General features: G+C 44.4%; 1 protein-coding gene across 2 annotated transcripts; it reads left to right on the plus strand.

The window, feature by feature from the left end:
- The first annotated feature begins 66 nt into the window (after positions 1-66).
- Positions 67-22,978, plus strand: commd4 (COMM domain containing 4). Of its 2 annotated transcripts, none has more exons than XM_041178626.1 (8): positions 67-181; positions 9,255-9,326; positions 13,262-13,327; positions 15,143-15,182; positions 16,253-16,372; positions 19,301-19,381; positions 19,581-19,757; positions 20,463-22,978. In XM_041178626.1, exons 1-8 carry the CDS (start codon positions 143-145, stop codon positions 20,501-20,503), a joined length of 636 nt encoding a protein of 211 aa, XP_041034560.1. In that variant the 5' UTR covers positions 67-142; the 3' UTR covers positions 20,504-22,978. The 2 variants fall into 2 exon arrangements, with proteins under 2 accessions (XP_041034560.1, XP_041034561.1); XM_041178627.1 differs by lacking the exon at positions 67-181 and adding an exon at positions 4,332-4,409.
- Positions 22,979-27,084: the final 4,106 nt, after the last annotated feature.

Consider the following 27,084-nt stretch of genomic DNA (forward strand, 5'->3'; position numbering starts at 1 on the left):
GCTGCCAAATGAAGCCCAACCTGGAAGGATGGTGGTTGCTGATATAACAGTACCTTTCAACGGGAACTGGACATAAATACTTCAAAAGGAACATTCATGAAGGGCTGTGAGCAAAGAGCAGTGGAGCAAGACCAGATGGCACATGCATGATGGGCTAAATGGCCTCATCCAACCTGTAGAGGCAATTCCAAACTCTGCTCTAATCTCTGAAAGACCAAAGGAAAATATTATCAATGCAGAAAATAGTTCTTCCTTAACTTAACAATTTCTCTTTAACTTAATGTTCAGCCACAGAAATAAACACCCACCCACCCAATAAGTCAAAAGAATAATACTTCAGAGCACAGAAGTTCCGGTAGCTTGGGGCACCCAGTAAACCTAAGCCCAGACCGCTGGACCCCTTGGAGAAGGAAAGAGCTTGCTTTCATATAGTGCCCCTCACAACCTCAGCATGTCCCAAGCCTCCTTGCAGCCAATGAAATACTCCTGAAGTGCGGTCACTGGTTGGAAACACAGCAGCCAAATTGTGCACAGCAAGCTCCCACAAATTACATTGCGGTAATGGCTAGCTGATCTGTTTCGGTGGCGTTGCTTGTAACCAGTGGAGCGCCACAGGGATCAGTGCTGGGGCCACACTTATTTACAATGCGTGTCAGTGACTTGGATGAGGGAAGCGAATGTACTGTCACCGAGTTTGCGGATCATACAAAAATAGGTGGGAAGGCAAGTAGTGAGGATGACAGAAAGAGGCGACAGAGGGATATAGACAGGTTAAGTGGGCATAAACTTGACAGATGGAATACAATGTGGGAAAATGTGAGCTTATGCATTTTGGAAGGAAGAATAGAGGAACTGAATATTAATTATATGGAGAAAGACTTGCAGAAAGCTACAGCACAGAGGGATTTGCGAGTCCTCGTGCATGAATCCCAAAAAGCTAACGTACAAGTTCAGCAGGTAATCGGGAAGTCTTGTTAAAACTAAACAAGGCACTAGTTAGACCAAACTTGTGAACAGTTTTGGTCCCCTTATCTAAGGAAAGATATACTGGCATTGGAAGCAGTTCAGAGAAGGTTGACTAGGTTGATCCTGGGTATAGAGGGATTTTCTTAAGAGGAGAGGTTGAGTAGGTTGGGCCTGTACTCATTGGAGTTTAGAAGAATGAGAGGTGACCTTATTGAACCATATAAGATTCTTAGGGGGCTTGACAGGGTAGATGCTGAGAGGTTGTTTCCCTTTGTGGTACAGTCTAGGACCAGAGGCATAATCTTAGAGTAAGAGGTCACCCATTTAAGACAGAGATGAGGAGGAATTTCTTCTCTCTGAGGATAGTGAATCTGTGGAATTCTTTACCACAGAGGACTGTAGGAGCTGGGTCATTAAGTATATTCAAGGCTGAGATAGACAGATTTTTAATCAGTAAGGGAATCAAGGGTTATGGCGAAAAGGCAGGAAAGTGGAATTGAGGATTATCAGATCAGCCATGATCTCATTGAATGGTGGAGCAGACTTAATGGGCTGAATGGCCTACTTCTGCTCCTATGTCTTATGGTTGATGAATAAATATCAGGCATCCTCTAGTGAGGGCAGATGAAGCCTCTAATTAGCCCCTCAACCAAAAAGACATTAAATGAAGGACACCAACATTTAAAAAAAAGAAGGCCTAAGTCGGTGCCTTACAGAGATTAAGAATAAGACCAGGCCTGGTACAGCAGCATAGTGGAAATATCTACTAGTCAGCTAGAGGTTTGGGCTAATGTCCTGGAGATATGAGTGCAAATGCTCAGAGCAGCTGAGGAATTTAAGTTCAGTTAATTAATTTTAGAATAAGGAGCTAATCTTAGCAATGATGTCTCTGAAACAAAGAGAATGCAGTTAAAACCCATCTAGCCCTCTAGGGAAGGAAATGTGCTGTCTTTAATAAAAAAAACATAAAGTGTTGGGGAAAACGTAGGAGGTCTGGCAGCATCTGTGGAGAGAGAAACAAGAGTTAACATTTTGAGTCCAAAATGGCTCTTCAGAGTTCTATTTCCAGCGCTTTCTGTTTTTATCTCAGATCTCCAGCATCTGCAGTATTTTACTTTTATTATAATGTGCTGTCTTTACCTGGTCTGCCCTGTATGGGACTCCGGACCTACAGCAATGTGATTTAACAACCCTCTATAGCAAGGCACTCAGTTGTTATGAGCAATGAATGCTGACCTTGCCAACGATACCCCATCCTTTGAAATGAATAATGAAAAACAAATAGATTCCTCAGCTTTGTCATTTATGCTAGTGACGTGCACAACAGTTAGACTGGAGAAAAGAAAATATTAATTCCAGAAAGGCTGATGTTTTTGTTACAACACTAGGGTCTGGAGCATCCTCCTGCAGTGTTTTTAATTATTACTTTCAAATTTCTGGCTAATTTTGATCACTTTTACGCTACAAAACTTTTAATCTTGAAGATAAAACATTTGGATTTTCAATCATAACACCACAGCTCCAGAAATTACCCCAGCTGTCACTCTCCCACATCCATGGCAGTTCACAGAGACACTGTCTTTCCCCTCTAGACACCATCCCACTCCCCTTCGATGGAGCACTTTACCTTACAAACCTTCCAGTTAATACTGACACTGTGCTCTTTCTCCACCTCAATGTTGCCACTCATCTCCCTTTGCAACCCAGTGCAAGCTGAATGCTCATTCTTCATTCATATCAGTACTTCTGCCTGCCCCACCGCCGCCTCCTCCAACACTCCTCCATCGGTTATATTTGCCACTGCAGCACCGGCTCCTCACTATCTCCCCACTCCCCCCGTCCCCACTGTCACCCAGTCACTGCAGAGAACAGGGCACGTGTAGGGCTGGTCAGCAATGAGACTGGGGCCTGGGAGTGTGTCAACAGCGCAGTGGAGCAGTGATAAATGTGGGGCTGGACTCAACAGCGGTGAGAGGGCAGGGGATTTGAACTAACAGGACGGGAGGGGTTGGATGTGAGTTGTGGATGGGGAAGTGGCTCAGAGGGGGAGATGAGGGTCTGAGATTGGGGAGGGGTGAGTTGGGGAAGACTGCAAATGCTGAGGGTAAGAGGGAGACTGGGGAAATGGGAGAGTGCAGAATAAGAGCTCGGAAGAGAAATGGCGGATTAGGTGTGAGGAACTGGAATGCAGGTGGAAGAAGAAGGGAGGCTGGGGATTGTGGTAGACAGGAAGGAGACTGGGAGATTGGGGAGTTTGGGTCTGCCAGGAGCAGAGGGTACTGGAAAAGATGGAGGTTGGGCAATGGGTGGTAGGGTTGCCAACTGTGACTAAGTGTACACCTGAGGCCTCATCAGATGACTTGCCCCCGCGCTCCAGCCACAAGTGGAAAGTCAAGGCTGATACTACAATGCAGCACTGAGGGAGTGCTACAATGTCACATAGGGCTCAGGTGTAGGCCATTCAGCCCTTCGAGCCTGCTCCGCCATTCAGTGAGATCACGGCCAATCTGGTTGTGGTCTCAACTCCAATTTGCCATCTGCCCCCCGCCCCCATAACCCTTGGCTCCCTTGTCTATCAAAAATCTGTCTAACTCAGCCTTGAACGAATTCCATGACCCAGCCTTCCCTGCTTCCTGGGGAAGAGAATTCCACTAATTACGCTCTGAGAGAAGAAAATTCTCCGAATCTCCATCATAAACGGTAGACCTCCTGTTTTTAAAGTGTGCCCCCGGGTTCTAGTCTCTCCCGCAAGAAGAAACATCGTCCCATTGGACGAAACGTTAAGCTGAGGCTGGACCTGCTGGCTCGACTGGAAGTATAAGATCCCATGGCATTATTTTGAGGAAGATCGGGGGAGTTCTCCCTGGCGTCCTGGTTAATATTTACCCGTCCATCAATCAACATCACAAAAAAACATTATATGATCATTATCACAGTGCGGTTTGTGGGAGCTTGCTGTGCGCAAATTGGCTGCTGCGTTTCCTACATCGCAACAGCAACAATACTTCAAAAGTGCTCCATTAACCGTAAAGCACTTTGAGCGGTCTGGTGGTCGTGAAAAAAGACGACGTAAATGCAAGTCTTTCTTTTTAAAATCTCGCTTAGTGGCCCACCCTAATAACCCCTGACGTGCCCTGGTGTCGATCTTTGCTTTATAGCTCTCCAGTGACGTGCCTTTGCATGGTCCATTGTATTAAAAGGCGCCACATAAATATAGGGCTGTTGTTGGTTAGCCAAAAAAAGGTATGTGGTTTCTGCTGCACAGCACTGGCAGCAGGTTTCTTTTCTTTAATTATATAAAAAGAAACCCCGGGAAAAGCTGTTAGTTGGCCAGGTGACTGTCATCACCCTTGGTAAGCTTGCAGTTGGCCAGTGGCTAGTCAGGCTGTGCTCAGCTGATTGACAGCAGCTTCCTGGTGGAAGTGCAGCCTGGAGTCACCATGGTGAGTGTTGCATTGGAGACGTTGCAGGGGAAGGGGTTTTTATCCCTGACCCACAGCCAGTTGCAAAGAGAGAGAGGGAGAGGGAGGGGGTTTAGAAATAACCTTGACCCAATTTATCCTGCTCAGCCCCTGGTGCAAAGAAGCCCCAAGTGTGGCCAAGGCTGCAGGCAAAGTGACAGCTCCTGCAGAAAGTGGGTCTGAGAATTGAACCCCCCCCCCCCCCCCCCAAACCCACAGTTCATTAGGTTCTGTTCCTATGGTGCAAAAACCAGGCTCTGGGGAGGTGGGGGTTTGATGGTGGGGGAGGTGGGGGGGAGTTTGATGGTGGGGGTTTGATAGTGGGGGAGGTGGGGGTTTGATAGTGGGGGAGGTGGGGGTTTGGAGGTGGGGATTTGATGGTGGGGGTTTGGAGGTGGGGGTTTGATGGTGGGGGTTTGGAGGTGGGGGTTTGATGGTGGGGGTTTGGAGGTGGGGGTTTGATGGTGGGGGTTTGGAGGTGGGGGTTTGATGGTGGGGGAGGTGGGGGTTTGATGGTGGGGGAGGTGGGGGTTTGATGGTGGGGGAGGTGGGGGTTTGGAGGTGGGGGTTTGGAGGTGGGGGTTTGGAGGTGGGGATTTGATGGTGGGGGTTTGATGGTGGGGGAGGTGGGGGTTTGTTGGCGGGGGAGGTGGGGGTTTGATGGCGGGGGAGGTGGGGGTTTGTTGGCGGGGGAGGTGGGGGTTTGTTGGCGGGGGAGGTGGGGGTTTGTTGGTGGGGGAGGTGGGGGTTTGTTGGTGGGGGAGGTGGGGGTTTGTTGGTGGGGGAAGTGAGGGTTTGATGGCGGGGGAGGTGGGGGTTTGATAGTGTGGCAGGTGGGGATTTGATGGTGGGGGTTTGATAGTGGGGGAGGTGGGGGTTTGGAGGTGGGGATTTGATGGTGGGGGTTTGATAGTGTGGGAGGTGGGGGTTTGATGGTGGGGGTTTGATGGTGGGGGAGGTGGGGGGAGTTTGATAGTAGGGTAAGTGGGGGTTTGATGGTGGGGGTTTGATAGTGGGGGAGGTGGGGGTTTGATGGTGGGGGTTTGATGGTGGGGGAGGTGGGCTGTGGACAAGTCTGGATTGTAGCCTATGTCTTCAATTTCCTGCAGTCCATCTCCCCCTACCTCTTTAATCTCCCTCCCAAGATGTCTGTTGTCCTCTAATTCTGGCCTCTTGTGCATCCCCAATTTTAATTTCTCCACCTTGGGTCATTTTGCTATGGTAAAGGCATTCTATTAAATTAAGTTGTTATTCTGGGAGCCGGATCAGAGTGCACTCCGCAGCCTCAGATGGTGTGGGTGCGTGTTGGGCAGTGTGTGCCTGGGTTCAGTTATAAAATCCTGTCTTTTGAGTTCAAGTGTTTAAATCTGATGTTTATGCTCATAGCTTTTATATAACTCTGTAAATTTTCTGTCTTTATGTATATGAGGTAGTGCACAGTTATCCAGAATCCAATTTTAAATTATTGCCAATACGCATGCATAGCAGCACTTCACCCCTTCCCTGTTTGCACAGTTTAATTTTATTTTTAGCCCATTTTAAGTAACTTTGAAAAAGGAAGGTAGTTTGGAAATCTGAAATTTAACCCTGCTGTCTTTGAAGGCACATTGTCTCTGTGTTACAGTTTTTTTTATTGCTGATTCAGTTCTTTATAAGGGCCTATACCAAAATCTTTACAAAGACGTTCTGGGCATGTTCACAGGGTATCATGTGATCTGCTACTTTAACGAATTGTTTTGTGTCTTTGGAATGTCGCCACGTTACGTGATCCAATAGTAATTTTCCAGCAGGAATTGGATACGTACTGGAAGGGGAAAGAAATTGCAAGTCCTCGGGAAAAGAGTGTGAAAGCGGGACTAACTTTCAAAGGGCCAGCACAGACACGATAGTCCGATTGGTCCCCCTATGCTCCTATGGTAAACCTGTCACAAACGAGCTGACCACCACCTCACCAGCAACAGCCACAAATAATTTTATCCACCCTCTTATCCTGCGTCTGTTGATTGGCCTCGATCGAAAGAAAGACTTGTGTTTCTATAGCGCCTTACACAACCTCAGAACTTCCTAACGTGTTTTACAGCCTTTGAAATACTTTTGAAGTGTAGCTACCGTTGTAATGGAAATACGGCAGCCAATTTACACACAGCAAGCTCCCATAAGCTTTTGGAGACACTCCCCTACATTTCTTCAAAATAGTGCCATGGGATTTTTTACATCCACCTGAGAGGGCAGACGAGGGCTTCAGCTTACCATTGCATCCAAAGGATGATATCAGTGACAGTGCAGCGCTCCCTCAGTACTGAAACAGGCCATTCAATCTAACTAATCCATGCCCGTGTTTATGCTCCACACAAGTTTCCTCCCATCCTGCTTTTAAAGTCCTGTAAATGACTTGAACCTTTTATTTGGGGTGACAAGACAAAAAGTTGGCAGACGAGTAATTTTGGCGAGCTAACTTAGGGGGATTTATTAAGTCACAAAACAAGACGTAACAACCAGGTGTTGTTTGAGTCACACAGGGCTTTTACTTTCTGGAGCAGCTCGGACACAGTTCGATGCTGGGTCTGGTCTGGTTTTCTTCTGTCACCTTCTGAGAACCTGAACAATTGTGTACTGCGAGAGATCTTTTTATCCTGCTCTAGCTCTGGCGTGGGGGCCGGTGAGCTCAGTTGGCTAGACGGCTAGCGTCTGGTTCAGAATGATGCCAAGAGCGTAGGTCCAGTGCCTGTTCCAGCTGAGGTAGACTTGGGACCTTGTCTCTTCGCCCTGTCCCTAAGGGTGGAAGGCAAGGGAAATAACCACTGACAAAAAAGAAACTGCCAAGGAAAACAGTTCAGGGTGAAGCATTAGCAGACAATGAGCTAAGGACCTGCCATCTAGCAGAGCCCTCATGATTTGGAGCCTTGGTATCCAGGATTTATCCTACCATATTTGATAACATTCATAACACACTCAATATGGTCAAGACCATTCACAGTGGCCCACCAACACACAATCAATAGTTACCCACGTCCTGGACTACAAACAATGAAGTTAGCATACGAATTGGGAGTAGGCCATTCGGCCCTTCAAGCCTGCTCCGCCATTCAATAAGATCATGGCTGACCTGATTGTGGCCTCGACTCCACATTCACGCCTTCCCCTGATAACCGTTGACTCCCTTGTTAATCAAGAATCTATCTACCTCTGCCTTAAAAATATTCAGGGCACTAGTGAGACCAACTCTGGAGTAGTGTGCACCACATTGGTCACTTTATTTAAGGAAGGGTGTAATTGCGTTGGAAGCAGTTCAGAAAAGGTTTGCTAGACTATTACCAGGAATGGACGGGTTGTCTTATGAGGAAAGGCTGGACGGGCTAGGCTTGCATCTGCTGGAGTTTAGAAGAGTAAGAGGCGATTTGATTGTAACATAAGATCCTGAGGGGTCTTGACAGGATTGATGTGGGGAGGATGTTTCCTCTTGTGGAAAAATCTAGAACTAGGGGTCACCTTTTAAAAATAAGGGGTCGCCCATTTAAAACAGATGAGGTGAAATTTTTTCTGTTGAGGGTCGTTGGTCTTTGGAACTCTCTTACTGAAAAGGCGTTGGAAGCAGAGTCTTTGAATGTTTTTAAGGCAGAGTTGGATAGATTCTTGGTAAGCAAGGGGACAATAGGTTATCAGCGGTAGGTGGGATGCAGATTTGAGGTTATCATCAGATCAGCCATGATCTTTTTAAATGGCACAGCAGGCTCGAGGGGCTGAATGGCCTACTGTTGCTCCTCATTTTTACGACCCAGCCTCCACTGCTCTCTGGAAAAGAGAGTTCCACAGACTCACAACACTGAGAGAAAATTATTTTCCTCATCCCTGTCTTAAACGGGGGCCCTTATTTTTAAACTATATTTCCTAGTTCAAGTCTCTCCCACAAGGGGAAATGCCCTTTCAACATCTGTCCTGCCAAGTTCTCTTCAGGATCCTTATGTTTCAACAAATGCAAACACTTTAATAGGCTTACATTGTTCTTTACATGTGTAGACAGAATAACCATTTAACTGTCTTCCTGCTTCTTACTATACATTCTGCAGACAGAGCCTTCCAATCAGTTGTTCTGAATTGTTCTAACATCCCAGCCTTTGTTTCTATAAATGTCCAGCTTCATGCAGTGTCCTATTATACCTAACCCAATCAATGCAAACAGTTATTCAAGTACCAGCAGTTAATTCTTGGCTTATCAAAAGCCCACACAAACATCTCTAAAGTACAGTGCCTAAAACATATAGCACAAGGAAAAATATACAGAAACCCGCATGTCTTACAGTGCTACTTCATCCAACCCCATAAGAATAACTTTCTATTTCTTTCTCCCCCGCGTTTATCTAGCTTCCTCTTCCATACATTTATGCTACTTAAACACATTTATGCTGTTCACTTCAACCACTTATTGTGGTAGCAAGTTTCCCATTCTAACCACTCCGTCTGGGTAAAGAGTTCCTCCTGAATTCCCTATTAGATTTATCAGGGACTATCTTGTATTTATGTCTTCTGGATTTTAGTCTACTTTGTAAATGAAAACATATTTCTACATCTCCCCTATCAAAGCCTTTAATAACTTATCAGGTCACCCCTCAGCCTTCTCTTTTCCAGAGAGAGTGCCGGCCTGTTTAGTCTTCCTGATGGGTATAAACGGTAATATGTTTTCCTGTTGCTGTACAACATATTTTTGAGTTAATATGAGACATTAAAATGTAGATTTTGCATTTTATATTTGTATCTTTAGTTTTGTGTTCTAACTTGCATGTGACCTAGAGCGGGGGGACACTAATATTGTGACCTTCTATTTTGCAGCGGTTCCGTTTCTGTGGTGACCTGGATTGCCCTGACTGGGTTCTGGCAGAGATCAGCACCTTGGCAAAAATAGTTGAGTGTCCAACCTTCTGAATGTCTGAATGTTGCTATGTTAGCAATTGTGTAAAGGGAAAAAGTCTTTACTCTAACGCAACTGATTCAATTTTCTGCTGAGTCTAACCATCAGCAAATAGTTGACCTTCAGACATAATTTGCGATGCTTTGCTGTAATCAGTAATGTTAACTGTAGCTCGTGACTAAGTAGCAATGTAGAATAAGAAGCCAAAATTCCTTGTAGTGTCCCCTTTGTTTTCACCACCTGAGGACACCCCAAAGCGCGTTACAGCCAATGAAATACTTTTTGACACGTAGTCACTGTTGTAAGTGTGGGAAACACAGTAGGCAATTTGCGCACAGCAAGCTCCCACAGGCAGCAATATGTGATAACGACAAGTTAACCTGTTTTAATTGTTGGTTGAGGAATGAATATTGGTCAGGGCACCGGGGAAGTGCTCCCCTGCTCCTCTTCGAAATGGTGCAATGGAGCCTTTTACATCCACCTGAGAAGGCAGACAGGGCCTCGGTTTAACCGCAAGGAGTCTGTATGTAAGTCACATCAAAGGAGGAAGGTTCCCTTTCTGTGTTGCTTGAGTGAAATTATAGATTATATGGAAATTATAGCATAAAACTGGCTGTTCAGCCCGATCAATCTGCATTTTCCTTTTTAATCTTTATACATCTCTATTCCATGTGCCAGCCCCAGTATATGGTCCTTGGGCATTATTAGCCCTTTCCAACCTTTGCCCAAGTGCCCGTGTTTCACACAATGTGAAGGCCAGCAGGCTCTCTAGCTCTTGAGTGCAGCACAGCTGAACCTCCTACCTGCCCCAAATCCCACACTCAGCTGCTACTTAACCTCTGCTGGAAAGGCACATGTTTAACAGGAACGGGAAACCTAGCTGACCTTTTCTCCCTTTGAGCTAGGGCACAAGCCCAGTTGTGGCAGCATTACCGTCAGGCAGCCAGAGAACCCCCCCCCCACCCCCCAGCAAAACTCTACTCGTGTTGCACTATTCTCAGCCAAGTAATCACAGAATCTCACAGTGCAGAAGAGGCCCTTCGGCCCATCAAGTCTGCACCGACACGTGAGAAACACCTGACCTACCTACCCTAATCCCATTTACCACCACTTGGCCCATAGCCTTGAATGTTATGACGTGCCAAGTGCTCATCCAGGTACTTTTTAAAGGATGTGAGGCAACCCGCCTCCAACACCCTCTCAGGCAGCGCATTCCAGACCGTCACCACCTTCTGGGTAAAAAAAGTTTTTCCTCACATCCCCCCTAAACCTCCTGCCCCTCACCTTGAACTTGTGTCCCCTCGTGACTGACCCTTCAACTAAGGGAAACAGCTGTTCCCTATCCACCCTGTCCATGCTCCTCATAATCTTGTACACCTCGATCAGGTCTCCCCTCAGTCTTCAATCCTCGAGCGTGTTTATACGTGGGGCGATTCCCTTTATCGTTTAGGTAAATGCTGGGTGCGTGGTGCTGTGTTGATTCCCATTTCAGTAAAGCCTGCATTCAGGGACTGCTGGAAACTTTGTGCATTGAAATAACTGACTGCATGTCCATCAGTTTGGCCGTGCTCTCTTCCTTGTTCCATCCATTTGGTCCTAGAAATATTGGAACTCTTCCCAGTCCCACACATTTAAACCTGACAGAAACTGCTGGACTCCACCATGTCCACTCCCCAAGCAATGCTGCAGAAATCCACAATAATGGCCCTCTTAAGTTTCCATCGCTTTTTCCCCACATATTGGGTGTCTATCAGCAGATCTAGCTGCTGTTCCAATGGCAGGACTCCAAAGGTAAAGGTTAGACAAAATATTAATGAAACATTCATCCTGGCCGGGAACAAGACAGACTTTCACAATTCAAACATGGACTCTCCATCACAAATAAACAATTCTGCTGAACAATGGCAGGTGGCAAACCAGTAAATGTGTGTGAGGTAATACGCATTTGCTGATACCATCAAACAGAGATTAAATCAAAGGTGACAGCAATTTATCTTTTGGCTCAACAACAATTGGTGCTTATCCTATTGTATAAGTGAACTGACAACCTTATAAATCAGTGCTAGAACCTCACTGGACTGCCCTGCGTCCAACAAAATATAGACACCACCAATTAAAAGCTTCATGTTTGAAACAGGCGGATAAAGCGATGATCTCGCATTTGATGATTGTAGTGTCTTAAAGCGCACTCTTTATTTTCGACAGAAGCAGTCAGGCTTTCTCTCTCATTCACAGCCAGTTAAGGTGCACTGAATGCAAGAACAATCATAAATAAATCAACCTTTTGTGTGCTAAAAGCCTTGTCTAGCACTGATCTTCAACCCCAATCACCTAGGCTTCAAGCTTTGGAATTCCCTCCCTCTCTACCTAGCTTTCCTCTTTTAGGACACCACTTAAAACCTACCTCTTTGACCAAACTTTTGGTCTTCTAACCTAATATCTCCTTGTGTCTCAGTGCAGTACTTTGTTTTGTAATGCTCCTTGGCGAAGCACCTTGGGATGTTTCACTCGTTAAAGGTGCTATATAAATATAAGCTATTGTTGATCTGCTGCCAGTAAGCAAGATCTCCTGCTCAGGTCTCACTTTCTTCCCCACATTTATGCCACTTTGTGTATAATGAAACAACTTAAATGGCCTTTTTAGTTAAGCGGGGCATTGAATGAAAACCATGCTTACTATGTCATCTGTGTAAAGATAGTTAACATTACTCTCCTGGAGGGTTGACTGTACAGCGTGGAGAAAGTACTGGAACAGTGTTGCCTGCTATGGTCCATCCATCTTAGTCAGTGATCTTAGTTACGTTCAAGTCCCACTGGGAGTCTTGAGCAGGAGTAGCCCATTCAGACTAGCAAGTCTGTTCTACCGTAGCAACTTAGGAAATTGGAGCCTGCTACGATCATGGATCTTCTCTTCTTCTTAGGCAGTCCCTTGGGAGTGAGGGTGACTTTCTTCCACTCTGGGGTTGCGGGTCCTGAGGTGACTAAGTAGTCCGATGCCGGGCCTGCACACTCTGCCATGGGTGGGGCAGGTAATGTTTGAGGAGGCGGGTGGGTGGGTGGGATGCCCGGATTTGGGTCTGCTCCTTCCGCTCTTTGCGCTTGGCCTCCAGCTGGGCCTGTCGGAGATGTTTGAATTGGTTGCACCTTCGCAGGTGCCTCTTCTCCAGTCTGGGCCGGCCTCGATCAAGAGATTCCCACAGATTGATGGCGTTGTTGCATTTTTTCAGGGAGGCTTCGATAGTCTGTATCTCAACTCCATTTACCCATTTCCGGTCCATGTCCCTTGATGCTCTTACCTAATGACAATTTTGGTCTTGCAAAGTTCAGTTGACTCAGCCACCAGAGCAACTTGGGGAGAGATTTCTACTGTTTGAAAGAATTGCCTCCTGATTCCACTGCAGAATGGACAGCTCTAATTTGAAGATTTGTTCTGGATTCCTTCATCAGAGGGAATAGTTTCTCTGCAATTGCCTTATTATAAACATATCAATTTGATCACTCCTCAACCTTCTAAACTTAACAAAATACAGGCTCCGTTTATGCAGCTTCTACTTGTAATTTAACCCTTTAAATCATGCCGGAACTGAACACGGCAGCCCAGAGGGAATCTGACCAAGGCTCTGTACAGCTGAAGCATCATTCCCTCCCCTTTGTACTCCAGATCTAGTTCAAGGTTAACATGACACATGGGGAAAACCAATAGTTAAATTACTAGCCACCCTGACAGTGTGATGCACAATTTGGCAAATAATAGTATTGACAATTTCATATTGCAGGTATTTAATGGCCTGGCTGACTTCATTCCTTATTTTCTGGGTCAAAGGGTTTCTCATTCATGGTAGAACGAACAATTTGTGAATGAGTGAATACAAGAAAGATTTTATGGTTGCATTCCCCATTCTTTTAATACCATTGATTTCCCTTCCAGTCTTCTGTGAAGATGAAGTTGCTGTGTGTCCAGGTGCTGAAAGACCTGCTGGGAGATGGAATTGATGTAAGTATCATTTTTTAAGAAGTATTATTGTAGGACTTGCATAACTAAGGTCTTAAAGGGAAAGTGCAGCTCATGTTGGTGTCACACCTGAGGATATGTTCCATTTTTTGTGATGAGTTTCTAGATTTTAAATACTTTGCCCCCCCCCACCTCCCACTGCTATGGCTAAAAGTTTGAGGATTGAAAATTTGAGCATCCCAGGATTTTGCCTCTTCAACAGGCAAGTCCAATTGTAAGGAATCTCTCTCTCTGTTAATATGGCTGGGTCAGAATCCTGGGGTTCAACGCCTAGTGCGATTGGCAATCCTTTTACATTTAAATGTCTGATCTGATTTCCTCTTGCTTCCCAAATTAATTGTTACAGAAAGAAGTGTAGAGTGGACCAAAGAAAGGATTTTATTCGATTTGGATACTTCGGTTCTATAAAAGACATCAACCCACTCATTTACTTCCCCCCCTAACTTCTGTTGATTTTCTGCACTGGGAGTAGTTTATCGTTGAATCACTACAAGTTTAAAAAGTGCAGTGTTTTCTGGACGTGGCAAACCCATCCCTAGTGATGCTGACCAGCCAGCGATCGGACTCTTTGTGTAGGAGCGGTTTCCAAAACTCCCTGCGGCAGAAAGTGGTGGGTAGCTTTGGGAAAAGGGCGGGAATTCGTGAGGCCTGTGGTCCCTGATTCTTTCAGGAAGCATGGAAAATTCACCACTAAGTGTTTTGATTTAGCCTTTTAATAAAGTGAGCAGTCGGCTGTTACGATGCACGAATCCGATACACCAGCATATTTTTATTAAGTGTGAACCGGCACTTGGTTGTGTGAGTTTGCTCTGTGATCCTTCCCTGGAAAATACTTGCTGTGGCCTTATGTTTCTCTGGGAAATATTCATGGCACACATCAACCCTTGGCCTGTAGCTGCTGTATACCTGTTGATAAGACTTTGAGAAGGCAACACTAAAAAAGGCGTTGTGCTACACCGTGTATATTGCTCCTATTCAAGTTTGACAATCCACCTCCCCACCCCTCCCCCACCCCCACCAATGTTAAAAAGCTGATGAACTCTACAAACACCTCCTCAAGGAAACGAGGGACATTTCCCAGAATCATGGAATTGTTCTGATACGTTCTGTGTCACTCCTGCTGACCCGCTGCCAGTCAGTTGCAAAGGAGGGCCCCCCCACCCTGCTGTGAGTGCCCGCACTATAGATTGGCAAAGGTAAGATGGCGGAGGTGCTGTTGCTACCTGGTCAGGGAGTATAACAGCAATAGATGAAGCAATCCCATAAAATGGCTATCAAATAACGCTCCAGTGCCTTGCAATCACTTTCCTGCCAGTGGCGCCGGGCTGACTGCTTGGCGGCCATTGTCATGGCGATAATTCATGCAGTGCGCAAGTAAATGCAGTCAGCAACACAAATATAGCCTTTGCAAGCATGGAGCTTTGACTCAGACTGTGTTATTGTGTCTGAAAGAGTTGCCCAACGTATTGGGTTTTTGAGAAGCTTCTTTGCAGTAGCAACAAATTGGACGTCAGTTGTGCCAGCGATTGTTTATTGTCTACAGAAATTCCTGGAAAAACTCAGCAGGTCTGGCAGCATCGGCGGAGAAGAGCACAGCTGACGTTTCGAGTCCTTATGACCCTTCAACAGAACTGAAGGGTCTTGAGGACTCGAAACGTCAACTGTGTTCCTCTCTGCCGATGCTGCCAGACCTGCTGAGTTTTTCCAGGTATTTCTGTTTCTGTTTTTGTTTTGGATTTCCGGCATCCGCAGTTTTTTGTTTTTATCATTTATTGTCTGTTGGTTCTCTCCTGTCAGTACGAGAAGATTGCAAAGCTCACTGCTGACGCCAAGTTTGGTAAGTCTGTATCAAGCTTTTGCGAGTATATCGTCCAATTATCTTTGCAATGCTCGAGTATTTTAAAAATGTTTTACAGCTTGCAATCATTCATACTGTGCCATGTGACATTTTCATTATATATTCATATTGGTGAGAGTATTATTACTTGTGTGCAGAATAAAAGAGGCTCACTTTGATGTGAGCATGCAAGAAGAATGAAAAAGAAAGCTTGTGTTTTTAGAGAGCTTTTCGACAACCAGGCTTCTCAAAGCACCTTACAGCCACTGTTGTCGTGCATGAAATATAGCAGACAATTTGCAGCAAACTCCCACAAACAGCAATGTGATATAGACCGAATAAATGGTTTCGTAATGTTGATTGAAGGATAAGCTTGCGCCAGGACATCAGTGATAACTCCCGTACCTTCCTTCGGAATAGTGCCAAGTGATCTTTTATACCTACCCGAGCAGGCAGCTGGGGCTTTGGTTTAACATCTCATCCAAAAGACACTCTGACGGTGCAGCATTCCCTCAGTACTACTTAAAACCCTAGGGGGGAGCTTGAACCTGGAACTTGTGACTCGGAGGCGAGTGTGCTATCAGTCGAGCCAATGCTGACACTCTAAATAGTGAGCAAGGGTTATTGAGTCCACAGCTAGCCCACCCTACAGTGCAATCCTATGCACCCATTAATTAACCTCTAACATGCACATCATTGATTCAACTGCTAATCACCTAACCTCCAGTGAGGTGCTCTATCTGTACCAATAATGAAATTCAGTATTATACCAAAGGGAAGAAACTGCCATATCTGGCTACAGGAAAAACTGATACAAATCACAGTGTCAGTGTGGGAGAGTTTCCATTTGATGAGGACATCACTAGCATGCTTCCAGTCGAGTTTAAAATACTTCATTTTGTAATCACTTCCAAGTTTTCTTTAGCACTCTGAAGTGGCAAAGTTAGGTGTTCTTTCCCCCGCAAGTGTTCTGTTACAAAATGAGAATCTTTGTAAAGCTGCACAAAGAACAATTCCATGCTCCTTAAAAAAAATTAATCAGGTATTTATTTATCCACCTTGAATTCCAGAAACCAGCGATATAAAGGCCACAATTGCGGTGTTAAACTTTGTTTTATCCAGTGCTGCCAAATATGGTGTCGATGGTGAATCGTTATCTAGTGAATTACAACAACTTGGTCTTCCAAAAGGTATTGTTGTCCCTACCTGAAGCAGTAATAGTGATATTTTTGAACTGTTTAAAACTCCGGTTGACGCAATCGCTTATAAATCCTCGAGGAAATTCGACGAGAAACTTCTTTACCCAGAGAGCGTTTAGAATGTAGAACTCTACTGGTTGACGTGGGTAGGGTCGATGCAGTCACGAGGAAGTTGGATAAATACATGAGGCGGAAAGGTGTGGAAGGATCACAAGAAATAGGAGCATGAGTAGGCCCTTCAGGCCAGCGTGCCTGCTCCACTATTCAGTAAAATGATGGGTGATCTGATTGTGGCCTTAACTTCACTTTACTGCCTGTACACCACCCCCACCCCCCCAATCTTGGTCTCCCTTGTTGATCAAACATCTTTCTGACCTAGCTTTGAATATATTCAGTGACTCGGCCTTCACTGCTCTTTGTGCAAGGGAATTCCAAAGATTAATGACCCTCGTGAGGGAAAGAAATTCCTCCTCATCTCCACCTTAAATGGGGGGGGGCCCTTATTTTTAAACATTGCCCCCTAGTTCTAAGATTCCCCCCACAAAGGGAAACAGCCTCTCAGCATCGGCCCTGTCAAGCCTCTCAGAATCTTATATGTTTCAATAAGATGTGTTGACATATTGAGATGAAGAGGGATGGGAGAATGCTTGTGTTGCACGGATGAGTTGGGCTGAATGGCCTGTTTCTACGTGATACATTGTCTGTCTGTAATTCTATGTAACACGATAGTTACTTGCCCTGTCCAAAATGGTTCGAAAGGTCAGTGATAAAGCCGTTCCTTTTGTTAAGTGAATCAGTAATGCTGATCTTTTATTCTAGTCCAGTCATAGTGTGTTCAGCAAGTTAGGTCACTGGACTTACAAATCTAACTGACCTTGGTATGTGCCAATTTATATCAATTAGCCCCTTTGGCCTTAAAGGGACATGCCACTACAATGCCACTTTAGCACTGTAGATCCCTATAAACAGTATATACTTTGACTAGATAGGATCTTATAAATTGCTGGAAAGTTTCTCCTTAGATTGGCAACTACTTGTAAATAGGGGTACAGTAGCATAGCGGTAATGTTACCAGTCTAGTAATCCAGAGGCCCAGACTGATGATTGGGGAGTCGATGGCGTAGTGCTAATGTCACTGAACCAGTAAGCCAAAGATCCAAGCTAATACTCTGGGGTCACTGCTTTAAATCTACAGTAGAATTTAAATTCCATTAATAAATCTGGAATTGAAAGCCAGTCTCAGTAATGGTGACCGTGAAACCATTGTCGATTGTTGTAAAAACCCATCTGGTTCACTAATGTCCTTTAGGGAAGGAAGTCTGCTATCCTTACCCGGTCTGGCCTACATTTGACTCCAGACCCACAGCAATGTGGTTGACTCTTAATTGCCCTCTGAAATGGCCGAGCAAGCCACTCAGTTGGAGGGAAATTCGGGATGGGCAACAAATGCTGGCCTTCCCCACATCCCATGAAAGAATAAATGTTTTTTTAAAAATGATCCGGACGCATGGATTCAAATCCGACCTTGGAAGCTGGGAAATTTAAATTAATTTAATAAAATTAATCTGGAATAACATTAAGAAATGACTATCAATAATGGTGACCGTGAAACTACTGTTTCTTTTGTATAAAATAAACCCACCTCTATCACTAATATCTTTTAGGAAACCTGTCATCCTGTAAGTGACTGCGTTGAAATGACCAAGCGAGCCGCTCTGTTGTACTGACCATTACCCCTTCGAGGGCAATTCGGGATGGTCAATACATGCTGGCTAAAATCCTATGAATGAATTTTTTTTAAAGTAAAAAAAATTCGCAGCTCCTCCCCAAAATCAGAAGAAACCAGCAGTGAGAGATGGTGCAGTAACCTAAAAAAATACCCTCGCTGTCACATTAAAAAACCTGTGTGTTATTTAAATGTCCCTGAGCAATTATTAAAATAACTTGCTTTGCCATTGCTGCCTATCATTCCCCCTCAGGTTATGAAATTTGAGCCCATAAACTTTCAGTCTGACCAAAACAATTCTCATAAAATAATTAGTTTCACCAATTGTTCTAATTTTAATGTTACTGGATGTGCTTTTTGTCTTTATTTTATTTTAAGTGTATGAATCCCTCCTCTGTCTTTACACCCCCATTATTTGTTCATTCTTTGGTCCTTTTTGTTAACTAATGTTATTTGATACAGTTCAATTGTTTGCAAGTTATTCAGCCTGTTTATTGATCATTCTCTATGATTAATTTCCATTAGTCTCTAACCTCCTCCCCCCAACTGTTCAGTCTCCTTTAAGCACCTTTAACATGGAGACTTGCTTAAGGTGTCCTCAAGCCATAATCAGAACAAAATTGGACCCTGGAACCAAACAAGGAGAAATCATGAGGGATAACCAAAAGTGTGGTGGGTTTCAAGGAGGGTCGTTGAGGACAAGCAGGAAGTGTGGAGATATGGGGTGGGAATTCCAGAGCTTGGGACTTAAACAGCTGAAGACATGGCCCTGAATGCTGGGATCAAGGACGAAGAGGTGATACACAAAAGAGGGTAGAATTATAAAGCTGGAGGAGTTTATAGATGGGAGGGTTGAGGCCATGAAGGGATTTAGTGACTAAGATACAAACATGTAATATTATAGAATCTTGCTTTCCCCCTCACAGATTGCTAACAGACCCATATTAACTTGCAGCATTTTCTGTTTCTATTTCATAGAGATATACAGTCATTATTTAAAAGCAGTTTCAAATGTTGTATCAATATGGCTTTATGAAAATAACTGGGAGTGTTTTTGATTAGTGGACTGGGCTGCTTTGAACAGAAATGCTCTCATTACAAAGATTGCACCATATTCCCTAAATGACCTTTGATAATATCTTTTATGCTGGGCCAGAAACCTCCTTAACTGCATCTCATACTTAACATTTCAGAACATGCTGCTGCACTCTGTAAATCATATGAAGATAAACAGACTGCTCTTCAGGACAGATTAAAGGAGAGCAGCCTCAGGCGTAAGTGGCATTATCCTTTCTTAAGGTTTGATGATGTTGGTTATTTGGACTCTCTCCAGTTTAGTGCAGTGTGAATGAGATATTTCCAAACTCTAGCGAGAAGTTCAAGTGTTGTGGGAGTGGTTAGGAATTTATTTTTCTCCCCCTTTTTAAACTATGTGACCCTAACTAGACTTGTGGCATTTGCTCTTCTGTGCAGTAAACAAACTAGACTCCGTGTCGTGGAGGGTGGACTACACGCTGAGTTCCAGTGAGCTGAAGGAAGTAAATGAACCTATCGTTCACCTGAAGATCAATGTTCGGAACATCGATACAGGCGCTGTGGAGCCCACAGTCGTTTCAGTAATGGCCAACAAGTTCAGAGTCTTACTCACTGGTAGGTCAGGCCCAAAGCAAATGGGGGGTGGGGGGTGTTGGGTGAGAGGTTAGAAACTCGACAGCCCATTTTCGTGTTGTGTAAAATCTTATGTCGTGCTTATTTTGACTGACTAAATCCATCATTTCTAATGAATGTCTTCTTTGCGTCTTCTACCTCAGTCCTAAGATTGGTATTTTTCAGATGTTTAATGTTTGTCTTTAAAATTCACACCCTCTTGTTCAAATCCCTTCATGGCCCCATCTCTGTAACCTCCTACATTGCTTTGAGAACTCTGAGTTCCTCCAACCCTGACATCCTGTGTACCCCCCAACTCCCTTTGCAGCACAGTTGGCAGGTATGCCTTCAGCCATCTAGTTCCTAAGCTCTGGAATTCCCTCCCTAATTACCTTTGCCTCTCCACCTCTCTCATCTCTGACAAGACACTTCTTGAAACCTACCTCTTTTCCCAAACTTTAGGTCAACTACCATAATGCTTGAGCTTGGTGCCAACCTTTGACTGATTGAATGGGGTTGAGAAACTTATCAGCCATGATTGAATGGCGGAGCAGACTCGATGGGCCGAATGGCCTAACTTCTGCTCCTATGTCTTATGTCTTACTCTCTTCTGGAGCACCCTGTGATCCATGAAAGGTGCTATATAGATGCAAGTTGTTGTTAGAGTCGATAACAGTTGATGCTCCTCTTATTTTTTTTTCCCCTCAGAACTCAAGCAAGCACAAGCATTGATGAATGCCTTGAACTAAACAACTTTATACAATGGTCAACCTTTCTGGTAGCTGTGAGCTTCCTGGATTTACAGGAAATTGGAGGGAGAGAGGGTGTACGTTCTGATGCATTTAAAAAGTAAACAATGACTCTTGTTGCTCTGTTGAAAAAGGTTAGTTGGGTTGTGGATCACACAGAGCTTGAACATTCTGCATGCAAACCTGGCAGAAAGATGTTTATGTTCAGAAGATTAGGACCTGAATTCATATCTTGATGAAGCACTTTCTAGAGAATGATGTTTGTTTGTAATGATTTAGCTTCTACAGCACTGCAATATCTGGGGAATATCAATGGTACTAGCAGAATCACCACCACGTTTTACATGGTGAAGCTGACTGACCTCTAACCCAAGGATTGCGTAAGGTTGACCAAGTTAGGTGCAGCGGCTTGAAACATTTCCCACTCACCTGTTGAGACCTTGGTTCGAAACCGCCTGAGACAACACGAGTGAAAGTCTCCTCTTGGCAATGATTGTTAAGGGCGTTTAAGTTACATATCTTAATCCAGGTTATTTGATTGAGCGGGATTCCTTAATTTACCACGTCCAGAGTTTAGCAGTTTCACTTGGTGTCTGTAAGGACACAGGAGCTTGGAAATGGAAGAGTCAATTCATCTCATTAGTTGGGTAAGGAATTGGGACATCATGGCGGCCTCTTTGTTTAATGATGTGCATTACCTTTGTGGGCTTGACAGGAATCAGGAGCACAGATATCTATTTCATTGCCAGAAGCTCTTCTTTGACCATCTAACTCTTAGTAGTTAGAAAATTAGGAGGCTTTGAGGATTGACCAAGTACCTTTTGTCCATTTTTGTATCTGGGTGAAGCTGGAACTAATTGGACTGTAAAACCTGTGAATCCAGGACGCTTCAGTCACTGTAATTTCCCAGGTATGTGCCGCTACTTGAATAAATGTGGAGCAGGGTTGATCTGAGTGTATGTTGGATCTGGAAAGTTATGAAAAGATTGAGGCCGGGCAAATGAATAAAATGGTATTTACGAAGAATCAGGTGGGGGGGGGGTATGCTGTGGGGGCTGTGCAGCGTTGCTCCCCTGGCTTGTAAATCAGCTCAGAGACCATGAAAGGACCAACTTTTGAGACAGTTTCATGCTCGGGTCCAACCACTTTAGTAACTCGGAGGAAGTTCGTCCATTGGAAAGAGCCAAACAAGAAATGCGATTCCTCCCACACTTTCTGATTTAAAAAAAAATCAGGCGTCTCTCCCCATTTATGGTGACACATTGAGTTGCCTCATGGACCTTTGAACCCTTTGTGACCTGGCTTCAGAAGCAGCTAAGGCTTGAAGGCTCCTCTTATCGCTTGGCTAAGTTGGTTATCCCATTCAGAAGTGTCGCAGATCAGGCTGGCGTGTAAACTGGTATCTCTCCCCACCCCCTTGCGTCGTGGTGGCAGGGGGGGTGGTTTAATGGGGCTGTGGGAACATGGGATATAGTGAAGCTTTAGCCACTTGTGCTGTGAGAATGTTTGACTCAGACACTGGCTGCCCACAACAGCAAAATGTTCCAGTTCTCACTTTCACCTTGACAAGCAGAGTTCTTTTTAAGATTACACTCTCCGATGAAATAAAATCCAGCTGGCGTCATAAAGTTGGGCTTGGAAGGAACTTGAGGGGTTTTTTTTTTTGTTTTTTTCCCCAGGCAGGTTGTAAGTTTTCCGATACTACTGGGTGCTTTTCTTTGCTGGCTTCCCGTTCACAAACTCTGACAGCGGAGGGTAGGGTCTACATTACCAAGAAGCAAAAAAATTTTTAAAAATGGCCATTTTGTACCCTGTCCTGAGCTGAGCTTGGAATCATTGAGCCTGCAATATCAAATCTATTTAAGGTGTTCTGAAGCAGGGACAATCAGAATAGGAGACTCGCCTGTGGACTTCATGGACCGGGCAACTGGGGGAATTGTTGCATTAGGTTCCCGGTACCTGCGGGATGTTGAGCAGTTTGTAACCTTAACTTTGCCTTCAACGTCAGAAATGTCAATGTGAGAATGTCCATTCCAAACTAGTGTACGTGCTGTGGGTAATTGTTTACATATATATATATATATATATATATATATATGTGTGTGTGTTGAATAAAGTTACAAAAAAAAAGAGGCGCGGAAAATGTTAAATTTAAGTTCAGTTTTGTAATGTATTCTGCTTTCTGCAGAAACCCGTGTGACGGTATAACAAAGTGACATTGTACCTTTTCTTAATCAGGGAAGATAATTCAGTATTGTGGCTGGGCAGTATTACTACCCAGTTTTTGTAGTGAGTTAAGTACCTAAATTTACCAGTAGGTTTATATGCTATGTACAGATATTTTTTGGGTTTAAGCACTGAGACTAAAACTTCCTTGGGTTTTTGCATACATGCATGAAATAAGTACTGTCCAGTTAATTAATGGCAGCATGTAAACTTATAAATTGTGAAAATAAAGTTTAAAGTTTATCCAAACTGAGATCCAGCTTTTTAATCATTTCTTGGGTTGCCTGGAAATGTATTCTTGGGGGTTTCATCACATGACTTGCCCCTTTGCTCCAGGCATTAGGTGGTCAGACTAGCCTAGGAAGGTGCCAAGAGGAAAGACCGGCAGAGAGTAGTGGGACTTAGATGTGGCCGAGAGTGAACTGTGGTAGGGAGACATGGCAAAGAGCAAATCGTGGGAAAGATGCGTGGCAGCATCGATGCTTCCTGGAATCCTTGGAGATAAAAATCGAATATTGCACACCCCTAACTGCACTGGGGTTAAAGAGGAACTGCCGGAAATAGCTGGTGTGCTTACAAGTTGTGCCTTTTATTATTGCAAAGAACATCCTGAGGAATTGCAGGTTACGACATGCAAGTGCACATTTTGTCTAGTGGCCACTCGCCCATTGAACACTGTAAGGTTTGAAAATAGCACCTTCAATGAAAATGTTTGATTATTTTGATACACTTTATTAAAATCTGTACCCTATCACAAATCATCCATGTTTGGCAAAACACTTCTGCTTTACCAGGGCCTATTAGAAACCAAACCAAGCTTTTTTTTTAAAGTTTTGAATTATCTTATTCGAGGGTAGCTACAGTGTCTGATTCCAGACCTTTCACTCTGAAGTGTCACACTCTGTTAACGAATGCAAAACAAGAGGCAGAGGGAAAAGTAAGTCTCTCATGGCGGATTCTAACTTTACAAGCAATTGTAGTTATCCCGACTGAACTCCAGTTTAGAAACAGCAACAATTACCTTGGATTTCAACCGCTTTCCACAAGCTTTGGCAAGCAGAGGCTGAGTTAGCATCTAATTATTATATCTGTACTCCAGATCCCAACACGTTGATGTGCAATGCCATGGAGAACCATGTTCATAAGTGACACGTCTCATGGATCTTTCACCTGGTGGGACTGAGGCTTTTAATGGTGTCTGGCTTCTTTACCCTTCTCTCTCGAAGTGTAAGGGTGAGCAACCCAACTTTCCTTGTCCGCTCAGCTTTACTCCCGTCCCTTCACCAAGACCTGAAGGCCTGTTGCCATTCCTGCAGCGTAAACTGTGACCCTCTGCTTCCTGTAGGCCCAAAGTTGCTGTCGGGTATCTAGCTCTGAGTTTCCTTCCCTCTTTTACTAGGAAGAAGGTGATTTGGGTCAAACAGGAATTGTATGCTATGTCGGTAGCTACTATAAAATAGGGTTGCCAACTGTGATTAAATGTATTCCTGGAGGTTTCATCACATGACTCACCCCCACACTCTAAAAATGTGATTGTTTCAAACTTCTGGGAACAAAAAAGACATAACTCCAGGGCACTGCTGTGTGCAACCCTGGAGAGAAATCATCAGGACTTTTTTGGTCATTTTCTTTGAACAGTTATTTCTACCGGATATAAAAGGATTGAAAATGGGAAAAGGGCTTAAAGGTAAGAACAAGGCAACTTTGACTACATATCTAATTTGTTTCACTAAATGGATGATGGAGTAGTTCTCTGTATAATACTACAATCCTCCCTGATCTCTGTCCTCCTCCAGTTCTGGTCTCACTCATTCCTGATTTTAATCAATTCACCATTGTTGGCTTATCTTAGGTCCTAGGCTCTAGAATCCTCTCCCTAAACTTTTCTGCCTCTTTCTCCTCTAAGATGCTCCTTAAAACCTAGCTCTTCCAACAGGCTTTTGGTTTCCTGTTCTAATCTCTTATGTGGCACAATGTCAAATCTTGATTGATAATGCTCCTGTGAAGTCCCTTGTGACCCTTTACAATACAAAAGGAGCGATAGAAGTGCAAGTTGTTCACTTACGATCAGTTCAGAAAGGAAAAGCTATATATTTTGGTATTAATTACAACATACGAAAGCTATTCAGTGGATATAATTGTCTGTAAAATAAATCCACAGCACAATGCACCAAATGAGACCTCCAAATGGCCATTTTTTATTTGGACAATACCTTCACCTTGACAAACAGATGCACAGCACAAAACTTCTAAAACTGCTATTCTAACCATGAATCATTGCCTGCAGGGAGAATGGTCATGAGTCATTTTATAAAGCGCCCTTCACTTCCTCAGGATGTTTCAAAGGCGTTTTACAGCCAGTTAATTACTTGGTGAAGTTTAGTCAGTTGCGTAATGTGGGCAAAGTTGGGAGCCATTCTGCGCACAAAGGCCCCACAAGCAGCATTGATGTGAATGGCTAGTTCTTTGGAGGCGGCGCTTGAGGGACGAACGTTGGCCGGCAAGGTCAGAAACATCCCAAACAAAGTTGTGAGGGCCTACATGTTGATGGCTGGCCCAACTGTTCTTAAGTAACCAGGGATTAAAGAAACTGCTGTATTCAACATTTTGTGATAATCTGTTTGTTGTGCTCCAGATACCATTCGATCTCTGCTGTTGAACACTCACCTTTACGGTACAGGAACTTGATGCAGAATGATTTAGTGCAGAAGGAGGCCTTTTGGCCCATCATACCACCACTGGCTCTTTGAAAGCACATGTTCTTTATTCGTGTTGATAAATGGTAGAACGAGCAGGTGTCCAGTGAAAATCCCTGACCCACGAAGGTGCCCAGTATTGAGCTCTTGCTGACACTCTGCCCAGCCACAGTGACCTGCAGTACATTGACCAATGGAGCTGATCACATCGTGCTGCTTGTTGATTGGTAGGATCGGGTTCCTCATGTCCCAAGTTCCCTGATGTGTGTCTCCTAGTAGGGTTGCCAACTCTGGTTGGATGTATTTCAGGAGATGTTGGCGGAAGTGGCGTCACAGAACCCAGCGGCGTGGCGTGAATGGGTTCTAGGGGTGAGGGAGGTGGTGACATAGTTGTATTGTCACTGGACTGGTAACCTAGAGACCCAGGGCAATGCTCTGGTAACCTGGGTTCGAATCCCACTGCAGCAGATAGTGGAATTTGAATTCAATAAAAATCTGGAATTAAAAGTCTAATGATGACTGTGAAACCATTGTTGATTGTTGTAAAAACCTACCTGATTCACTAATGTCCTTTAAAGAAGGAAATCTGCGGTCCTACAAATCTGGTCTGGCCTACATATCCACAGCAATGTGGTTGACTCTAAACAAAGGAAATTAGGGATGGGTAATATAAATGCTGGCTTTACCAGCAATGCCCACATCCCATGAATGAATTAAAAAAAAATCCTGCCTCTCCTTCTCTTACTGCTATTGAAGCACAATAATTTGAGGGGGGGAGGGGGTGCAGGTAGGGAGAGATACTGGAAATATAAGCCACAAGAAGATCTCAATGTCAGCTGAGCTATTTACCCTCTGTTACAGCTGTATCCAGCCACCACTCTCATCCTGTGCCTCAATTTCTGGGGTTTCACTTGATAAGTCACGTCACCGTTCTCCCCAAAGCAGCTGCAGTGTCCTCTGGGAGTTGTAGTCTGCTCACCGCCCAGTTCCCAGCTCTCCGCCACACAATTCCCAGCCTGCGCCACAGGGACTCCCCTTCCTGGTTTCGGGGGAGGGGGTGGGTGTTGATACTTGTGGAGCAAACTGGCCCCATTCACTCAGTGGCGTGGATGTAAAATATTGTTTCACGATCTCCTGGAAGGCTTTCTTTGGCCACCGGGAGATGGATGCTGATCCCACAGGAAGTCACACAACACAATGTCCTGGACTACGTCCAACCACAGCTGGCAACACTTACACCCACCAGCACAGGGAGACAGGGAGGGAGAGGGACTGTGACTTAATTTCTCATTGGAAAAACCATTGACGATCCAACATTCCCTCCAAACCACACCAAATCATTAGCCCGGATTAAACGTTCATGTGCTGGCTTGAATTTTCTGACTTGGAGTTCTTGCACTGAGCTGACGTTATCAGAACAGGGATAGGCCAGCCTTGGGCCTACATTCCTCTTCCTCTTTTTGCCAAAAAGTGCAACAGAGGTACAAGAGAGGTCAGAATTCTTTTGAAAAAAAAATCTTCCATTGATATTGGCCACATTTCATTTTAATATATGAATGCTGCCCACCTGTGGTTCAGTTTGTAGCAATCACTCCTCCGAGACTGAAGTTGCGGCTTCAAGTCCCACTGCAGAGACTTGAGTGCAAATTCAAGGCTGAC

This window comes from Carcharodon carcharias, chromosome 32, assembly GCF_017639515.1.
Source record: "Carcharodon carcharias isolate sCarCar2 chromosome 32, sCarCar2.pri, whole genome shotgun sequence".
Lineage (NCBI taxonomy): Eukaryota > Metazoa > Chordata > Chondrichthyes > Lamniformes > Lamnidae > Carcharodon > Carcharodon carcharias.

What these genes read in the sequence shown, in the direction of transcription:
- commd4 (XM_041178626.1), top strand. Translation starts at nt 143, where the DNA reads ATGCATGATGGGCTAAATGGCCTCATCCAACCTGTAGAG. An exon ending in TGCTGGGAGATGGAATTGAT is followed by an intron (nt 13,328 to 15,142) that starts GTAAGTATCATT and finishes CTCTCCTGTCAG; the next exon opens with TACGAGAAGATTGCAAAGCT. An exon ending in AAAGGAGAGCAGCCTCAGGC is followed by an intron (nt 19,382 to 19,580) that starts GTAAGTGGCATT and finishes TCTTCTGTGCAG; the next exon opens with TAAACAAACTAGACTCCGTG.